The following is a 9,301-nucleotide window of genomic DNA, read 5'->3' as shown; positions in this document are numbered from 1 at the left end:
GACACTTAATGATGTCATGACCCAGAAGCTGTTTCAAAAAACATATTTATGATATGATGCAAATAACCCCAACCCTTATTTTTCCACACGTCCATGCAGATTATGTGTTTTGCATTAAAATTTACACACTGTAAGGAGTGTGTATGAAGTTTGGCTTTGTAACAAGCACATAATTTTTTCAAAAACTCTCTAACACTCTAACTTTCTGTTATTACAACAACACAAGAACTTTCCTTATCTGGAGGACTAAGGAAAAGTTTCGGATTATGCTAATGGATCTACTTTGAAACAAGCTCTTGAAATATTCTTGGCTTATATAGTGGATTCATCATCAAAAAGACCATTATCTCGCATTATGAATCCTAAATGTCTTTATAACTGATTCTTACAGAACTGTGCTCTATTTCTAGTATTGCTCAGTCATCACAGCAAAATCACTAAGTACTTTTCTCCTAATGCAAAATAGAAGTTCAGAATGATGCAATTCAGAATACAAATACAAAGAAGTAATCTGAATTAAGTTTCAGCATTTTCCTTTTCTATGTTTCCAGGGTTTTTTCCCACATTATGCACTAATAATTTAACTAACTGGACTGAACCATAATGTATTTTGAATATTTCTATACTGTTATAATCGTATTTTAGCAGTTTGTGGTTTTCTTACAAAATACAGTTTTGAGATTTCTTTTTCTGTTAATAGAGAGCTTTGACTGTTCAAGCTTGTATAACCCTTAAATTGCAAAATTCCCACTGTCAGCAATGGCAGTAGCATTCAGTCAGTCCTATGTGTAATCAGATGTCAACCCTCACACATGGCTTAAGTAAAAGAGTTAGATTTTTACTTACTGATAAGTATTTCAAATCACCTTTTGTTGCAAAAGACAAGTGAGTAGCTTTACTGGATTAACTGGAGCTATACGCATAGGTGTGTTCAGCTTAATGACTGCCACTAGATAAACTATCAGCAGAACCCAAAAGACAGGGACACATAAGTCATCCTCTGACAAAAGCAGGAGACAAAACCAAGCAGTGAACTATAAAAGCTTGTATTCATTGATTCTAGCCCAGGGGTTCAACGACTGGGTTTAGGCTGGAACCTAAAGATCAAATGCACAAGGAGTACCTGAAATTGAAAATTGCAACTGAATGTCTGAAAAGTGACTTTCAGGAGGTTTATGGTTGATGTTTTGGTGCCGAGACACCAACAATTTTGTTCATACAGAGCAGCTTCTCAGAAAAACCAGGAAGGATGGTCTAACTACTTTGGACAAGTTACATGTGTTTTTGTGGTAGATTAGACAGGAGTTGGTGGTACAAGTCCTTCTCTGTGTGAAATCCTTGCTCCTTAAGGTTGCTCCTTAACTTTGCTTAATCAATTCATTTAAGTGCCAGGTGCAGCCTCCAAGGGCAGATCTGGGAGCCAAGTCACGTGCTGAGTAAGCCCAGTGGCAGAAGGGTAAGTGCAGTGGTGGACTCAGGACCCGCCTGCCCAGAGAGAGCAGAGTCCAGGCTGGTCCAACTTGAGGCACAAAGGGAGAGACTCGTCACTTTGGAATGAATTTGGAGAGGATTCCAGATTGTAGGCATGCCAGTAACTTTAACAGAAGCTAGAGTCACATTTTTACAGGTAAAGGAAACAGAATGAAGTGACAAAGTGATTTAAATGCCAGTAAGTGGCACAATCTGCAACACTCGGCTTCAGCTGTTCAGCATTTGTTCCCAAGGCCCTGATGTGCATACTGCTACCTCAAGTCTAATGTCAAGTACTAGATGTGCTGTTGCTTTAGTATGTGCACAGACAAAGCCTGAGTCCATGTTCCTAGGCTGATGTAGATGTCCTTTAATCAAAAGGGGACAACTGGAACATACAAAGGGAGATTGCTGGGGCCACAGTGGCACAGGGTACACAGTACTTGTTTCCCATCAGAACCTGTCATTGACTTTACTTTTTATAGAAACAATGTCCTGATATGAGTAAAGAGAATAAAGAGCTGACTACTGTACATACTGAACTGATGTTTAATTCATTCTGTAATATTTGATTTATTCTCTAATATTTTCCTTCTGCAATTAAAAAAAAAAAAACACAGTGTAGCAGGAAATTAATTTTAAGCTCAACAATTCATTTTAAGAAAAAACATTTTTCTTTGGGAAAGCGTAACTCATAACTCCTTTCCTGAAATAATAAAATAAAATAATAATAATAAAAAAGCAGCAATAAAATGTCACATTGCATTACATGTCTAAGTATTTTTTTTCCCTAATCTAATATGCAAAGTATGACAGCAGTACCTTATTCTAGGCTAGGAAGCACTTGCTAATGTAAATAGGCAGCAAGCTCAGCTCCCAAAGGCTTGCTCTCTCAGCAGTGGCAGCCTGAGCAGCCCCTTCATGCCCATGGTGCCCTGGTCAGACACAACGGCTCATCAGTGCGTGTTCAGCTGCAGCACTGCTCATAAACAGGTACACATCTGGCTATAGGGAAAGCCTGGTAAGGATTTACCGAGACCTGCCCAACCCCAATGGGGTTTACTTATTAACAAATAATCAAACGGAGAACTGGAATTACAGGACACGTGGCACACATCATTGCCTTGCTCCTGGTCATCCCAGCAGTCACTGCTAATGCCTGCAAGCGGAAGGGTGGGAAGGCGAGAGGGGCCTTTGCTCAAGGCTCTGATTCCCTGGCATACGAAATGTATTTTTCAATCTCAGCTCAGCAGCTTGCATCTGTGACTCTTGTACAAACAACGCATTAGATGGTGCATTTTTCAAATAGCTTAACACTCCTGGAAACCTCCTGTGTCTCCCAAGACGCGAGTCTTTCACGTGGATGAAGGAAACTGGCATGAAGGTTGTATCTCACCTCACTTAAGGAAGTAATCATTGCTGGTATGAGTGAAGGGCTAAGGGTTAGGCTGCCTTCCTGCTTCTACTGATCTATATTCCCTGCTACACGACTATAACTGCACAAAGCAACCATTTTCTACCTTAAACAATAAGTGCATGTGTGTGCCTCTCACAAGGATCACATCATTGGGTTGTAATCTATCAAAGCCTCTTTCTTTAGATAATTGAAGTAATGGATGTATACCAGGACAATACAGTAAACACACTACAAAACAAGAGATGCTGTATTTTTCCCGTAGCAATTGTTCAATAGAAGCCTGTGTTCATAACTTTTACAGCATTTTATAAGCATTTGCTGGTGAATGTGGCTCTTTCTTATTGCTGCAGAGCACTTTTTAAAAAAGCATGTGGTAAAACTTAAAAGGGGGCCAAGAGGTGAACATTTTATCTTGCTTCATTTGCATACCTGTAGAATAATCTTGTAGGTGGCAGCCAAAGACGACAGTCATGATGCAGCAACAATGATAGTTAGGATGGAATAACAGAATCGCCTGGGTTAGAAGAGGCTTTTAAAGATCATCTAGTTCTAGACTCCCTGCCATGGGCAGGGACTCCTTCCCCTAGACTGGGTTGCTCAGAGCCCCCATCCAATCTGGCTTTGAACACTTCCAGGGATGGGGCAGCCACAACTTCCCTGGGCAGCCTGTTCCAGTGCCTCATCACCCTCACAGCAAAGAAATTTTTCATATATCTAAACTAAACCTACTCTCTTTCAGTTTGAAGCCATTCCCCCTCATCATATCACTACATGCTCCAGTGAAAAGTCCATCTTCTTCCTTATAGGTTCCCTTCAGGTACTAGAAGGCTGAAATCAGGTCACCCTGAAGCCTTTTCTTCTCCAAGCTGAACAATCCCAATTCTCTCAGCCTTCCCTCATAGGAGAGGTGCTCCATCGCTCTAGTTGGTTACTGTGCTGCTTGTGAGTTTGCAAGGGTTGTTTCATGACAGCCCTCCTCTGAATACAGAAAAGTGCCCCAAATACAGGCCTGACTCTGGAAACCTTTATTCAGACAAGTGACCGTAATGACTTGATATATCCCCAAAGGACAGGGTCGATGGACAAGACAGGTGTGGCACCTGGTGCCTCATATTACTGTTAGCATTTGTATTACAGCTGTTTCTTGTGCTAGAGAACAAAGCAGCATTTACACAGAGATCATCCAATGTAAGGGGCAACAGGTGTCCAAGAGGCAACACAGTGCAAGAACAAGAGATGCTTCGGCCAACATGACAAACTGGGCTCAAAGAGTGGCCAAGATGCTGGTAGGCATTATTACAAATCTAAGATTTAAGGGTGGGTTTGAAGGAGGATGCTGTGCTCATTATTCACTGTTGAGCATCCTCAGCCTCCTATTTTGCAAGAGTTAGACTGTAGACAGGGGTGGGAATTTAGGATTTCACCCAGTTGGTGTAAAAAAACCCCACCAAAACTGATTGTTTCAGCAAGACATTGCCTGGTACACAGAGATCTATTACACTTGCACAGCAACTCCAAAGGATGCTGCATACTTTGGACTGACAGAGCAAGCATGATTCAGTCTGGAGATGCACCATGTGCCCTACAAAGCCAGGAGGGATTGGAGTTGCCATGCAGGAGCAAGTCAGCAGACTACAGGAGCAGTAATTCCACTGCATCCCATGCTGGAGCTAATGCTGTGTGCAAATTCACCTAGTGAGTCACGTCTGCTTGCATTAAAAGAAATACAAAAACAAAATACTCTTCCTATGTCTCACTGGCAAGAAGAGACTAAAACTGGCTAGGCTGGTTGGGAACCAACCTGGGGGCAACCCTAGTTAGCAGATTTTCTGAATAAGGTGAGTGTTTTTTGTTTCTGTATCTGAAGACAAGAGGGACAGAGATGGGGGCAGGTAGCGTCCTAAATTTAAGTTTGCAAAGTTCTTTATTAATTTCACAAAAAGCAGTCACAAAATTGTATCTTCCATCTTTGAATCAAATAAATAGAATCTACAGAACCCTGAAATTTACTTGTCAAGTTTGGTTTTTTAAAGTTCAATGACATATTTAGTGAAGCCTTTACTTTTGAAGATCACTACAGGAATGGAAGAAGTTTGGATTTATTATATTGTACACAGAACACAGTATTTTTCAAACCTCAAGGACCCATTTGCATTTATTTCTCAAAATGAACACAATTTTGCAGAATCTTCTGAAGCCTGTGAATTGCTGTATGAAAAGAGACACCCCCCCCCACTGCTATTCACAACCCAGAAAAATGGGACATTAACCTCACATAAAACCCACTGGCTTGCATCTTGCTTCCTCATTAAGCCTGTGCCACTTTTGCAGTAGATTTCAAAGGTGCAAGTTCGCTTTTGTTTTTCCAACAATCAATCCACAAAGTAACATTTAACTTAAAAGAGAATTCCCCAAAATCCTGATTTCCTACTTGAAGATATCCCCATCAGTTACATGCTATTTTTTCAACATTACATATTTGAAAACCAAGATAAATGTTTTCAAGCAATTTGAAGCCCTTACTACAAGAGAGAAAACAAGTATTATTTGTATTGTTTGTTTTTCCACAATGTATTTTTATGGGAGAGCTGCGGGGACCATATTTTGCATTCAGTGAACAACTTCTGTGGTGTAAAATGTCTCTTTTTGGTATTCAAATAACCACAAAAGCAATGTAGCTACATCTCATTGCCATAGACATTACCACCTAAAGCAACCAGAATGAAAAAAAAGGTTATTTCTTACCTCATCCATTGTGAAAGACACGGATTTATGAGATAACATTTGGCAGTCCTGTGACCAACCATAACAAAAATCTCTTTCCCTTGGGCACCCAAGAACCACAATATATTGTAACACTTCCAGTTCTTAAACAGTGATGAACCACATTGTGCAGGGCTGCATACCTTTCTGAAAAGAATATGCATTTTCCTTGTTGTCATAAAAAGTATTTGTTTATCAAATGCACCAAAAAGAAAAAAAAATTGTACCTTAGGAAAGAAATGGATGGAATTCTGTGAGAAACAAAGGCAAACTTAGTGTCTGCATTGTTGCTCCTGCCTGCCTGGCTATGACTGACTCTATATACAGAAATATTGCATTATTGATAAATTTCTGTATGCTGCTGAAATGAAAATTGCTATTTTCATCCTCCTAGTACCTGGACATGTTGTTAAGGCGTACTTTTAATAACGGCAGCAAGAAATTATAAAATAAACAGTAAATTCATTCATTCATCAACAGGAAATTTTACCTTTTTGCCAACCACCTTTCCCTATTAGAGAACTGCACTGTGCCTCATGTGAAAGAAAAGGCCAGGAAAGGTCCATACTTGAAAATCCCTAACACAAAAGAAAGTATGTTAAGTTTCAAATCGCACGTCATAAGTACAGGTCTCCAGTATTCCAGTTTGGGCATAAAATAACCCCAGAGTCTCTTGGAGCCTTTGGACAGATACCTGTCCAAAACATAAAATGGAAATACAACATTGAGAGCTTTATTGGAATAGGAAAAGCAAAAGGCATTTTTCTGCCTCTCTTGGAGTCCATGTTTTCCCATGTCACGTCTGTACTGCAGTGGACGTTTATCCCAGCTGGCAACAGCATTTCCGAGGAGCCAATTCAGGGTCTCAGGGACGTGCTAGACCAGCCTAGGCGGTAGGGCTTGGCAGTGGGATTCCCAGGGCACACGAGCATCCCTCCGGGCCCCTAGAAGGATTTTAGCTAGTGCCTGCCACCAGCTGCCTTCAAATGGTTTGGTTGTGGGTTTGTTTGTTTTTCAATGAGTCCTCATTCATTACGAGGTACTTGAGCACCCAGTCAGGACTCCGTGGGGGGAGCAGACAGTCGAGCGCCGCAGTGCCGCAGCCCGAGGCTCCCCAGGGATGAGGGCGGCTGGAGGGCCTCGCTCGCCCTGCCCATCCCGATGTCCCGCCGGCCTCTCCCCACGCCACCTGCATGGGCGGGCAGCCGCACGGGGCGCAGCGGCCCCGGGCCCCGCCAGGCGCGCACGGAGCAGCGCGGCTCCGAGCACGGCTCCGAGCACGGCTCCGAGCGCAGCTCCGAGCACGGCCCCGGCGCGGGCAGGGGGCGGCGCCACCGCCTTGCCCGGCGCGCTAAGCCCGGCGGACATCTTTGATCCGGGCAGAGCCGACCCGCCCGCCGAGCGGCCTTCGCGCTCCCGCAGCGTGCGCCCGGCTTCAAAATGGCCTCCGAGCGGTCTCTCTGTTCTCCGGCGCGGCGCGGGAGGAAGTAACAGCGAGACCGACCCCGGGCTGGGAGGGGCGGGGGAGAGACGTGGGGACCGCGCCGGGCGGAGGGGCTGAGCCGGAAGCCGCTGCGTGCTCGGAGAGGCGGGCGGGGAGCGTGTGAGGAGCTGGGCGGAGGCGGCGAGGGAGAAGGAGGAGGAGCAGGCGGAGGCGGCGGCGGGAGCGGAGCCGCTAAGTCCGTCCGGCTGCGGGAGCGCGTAGGCGCTGTGTGCGGAAGGGCCGTGGCCCCTCGGCGGAATCGGCGTAGGGGGCGTTGGAGAATCGCCGCCGGGTTGGCTGGCGGGAGGCGCTCGGGGAGGAGGGGGCGGCCCGCTCGGTGCCGCCGCGGCTGAGGGAGGCAGGGCGGGAGGACGAGCAGCCAGCCGGAGCCCAGCGTCAGCAGCGGCAGCCGCACCGCCGCCGGCCAGCGCCATGGGTGAGTCTCCAACCCGGGGCCGAGGCGCGGCAGAGGGGCCGTGACAGTGCGAGCCTGCGGCCGTGGGGTCTCCGCGATGGGTGGGCTGAGAGGCAGCGCGGGGGGGGGGGGATACAGGGGGCACCGCCGAGGCTCCCATCCCGGTGGCCCCGCCGCGGGGCCCCCCGTCCCTCTGGCCGCCCCCCGCCTTCCTCCTCCTCCTCAGATGCGGCTCCAGCGCCCCTCACCACCGCCTCTCCCCCCCCCACCCCCCTCTCAGTCACTTCCTGCCTCGCCGAAATTGTATAATGCGTGCGCGGGGCTTGGGGAGCCGGGCGGCGAGAATGCCGGAGATATTTCTTCTCCCTCGCTTTTCTTCCCTTCCCCCTCCATCCTGGTCCCTCCTCCCCTTTTTCTCCTTTTGCGCCCAAATTTGGGAGGGAGGAATTTGCTGCTGCAGGAATTAAAGCAGCCTTTCAAATATGCGGGAGAGGAGCGGGTGGGACTGGAATCGCGGGAGGAGGGGGAAGGAAGGAAGGGGGCGCCCGTGCGCGGGTGGGAGCGTGTGTGGCAGCGGGAGCCCGCCAGCCGCCTGCCCGCCTCGCTTTCTGGCTTCTCCTGCTTTTTTTTTTTTTGTCTTTTTTTTTTGTCTTTTTTTTTTTTTTTTTCCTTTAGGGCGTTTTTGGAGGGCTCTATGTCTCTTGGATCTGGCTTTTACTGGCCGCTGCACGGGCGCCCGCCCGCGCTGCCCCGCCGGCCCTGCCCCTGCAGCCCGACGGGGCCTCGGCCGATCGTTTCTAAAAAAGAGAAAGTAGAAATTACAATTTACAAACAGCTGTCCCGGGAGTCTGTGTGAAACGCCTTTTTGAGCAGTTTCTGTTTGATCCGCTCGCTTAGCGAACTAGTCTTGCAGAATAAATTGGAGGAGTGCTTAGTGTTTCAGGAGGGTGGCTGGGAAAAGGGGCGATTATGTACGAAGATTTTTTTAATGGGCGACTTAAGGAAAAAGCAGCTAAACTTATTTTAGCGTGAAGTTGTTCGCGCTGAACCAGTTATGTTCAAATGTAATTCTGAGAAAAGACAGCGTTCAGGAATCTTCTGCGTTTGTGTGCCGCCTCCTGCAGATGAAATATGAACAGAAGACTGTCACAACTACCCATTCACTGAATGTTTTTTCATGGCCATTGTAATCTCCCTCTGATTGGCAGTGGCTTCAGGTTATGTTCAGTGAAAGAAATGCTTCCATATGCAGAAATACCGATGGTCTGTATTAATATCATGACCAAAAAAATATCAATTCATGTAAATTACGCAGGTTCAGGTCCCATGAAAGTTAGATGGGCCACTGCTATATAGCTGGGCTTAAAAGGTAGACCATACCTTCTTATGGAAGTGAGGTTTTTTGTAGTAATATCTTTCCAGTGCTAAATGATAATTTAATTTATGACTAGAACTTTCACTGAGATATCAAGCTAGTATTATTTTTTCTTTATAATTCTAAATACATTGTAAAGCTTTTGCCTGCTGAAATTTTAAGACATAAGGGAAGATGTATTTCTGTGTAGTGTTTAGCATCTTTCACTTCATACCTGCTTAGTTGGTGGAATTACTAGCATCTTTGGCTGTTGATTTGTGAACACAGGAGCAGTTGTTCAGTCTGACTTTGCATGACTCCGTATTTTTTTTTAAGCTGACTCGCGAATAGCAAAAATCAATAAGTAGAAATTTTTTACCTTAGGAGAGTGGGTTTCAA

The 9,301-nt window shown here is 45.7% G+C and overlaps 1 protein-coding gene across 4 annotated transcripts in view; it reads left to right on the top strand.

Annotated features, from left to right (window-relative positions):
• The first annotated feature begins 7,253 nt into the window (after positions 1 to 7,253).
• Positions 7,254 to 9,301, top strand: part of SEPTIN7 (septin 7) — a 79,656-nt gene continuing 77,608 nt past the window's right edge. Inside the window, exons 1-2 of one of the 4 annotated variants that reach the window (XM_032105115.1) lie at positions 7,254 to 7,569; positions 9,191 to 9,195. In XM_032105115.1, the coding sequence (XP_031961006.1) occupies positions 7,566 to 7,569; positions 9,191 to 9,195 (9 nt within the window). In that variant the 5' untranslated portion in view covers positions 7,254 to 7,565. Of the gene's footprint in view, positions 7,570 to 8,383; positions 8,386 to 9,190; positions 9,196 to 9,301 lie in introns of all 4 variants that reach the window. The other 3 variants (XM_032105119.1, XM_032105107.1, XM_032105125.1) reach the window with 3 other exon arrangements.

The sequence above is a fragment of the Corvus moneduloides genome, chromosome 1 (genome assembly GCF_009650955.1).
Source record: "Corvus moneduloides isolate bCorMon1 chromosome 1, bCorMon1.pri, whole genome shotgun sequence".
Classification (NCBI taxonomy): domain Eukaryota; kingdom Metazoa; phylum Chordata; class Aves; order Passeriformes; family Corvidae; genus Corvus; species Corvus moneduloides.
Note: the sequence above shows the minus strand (reverse complement) of the source record. Positions and strands in the feature narration are given on the sequence as shown.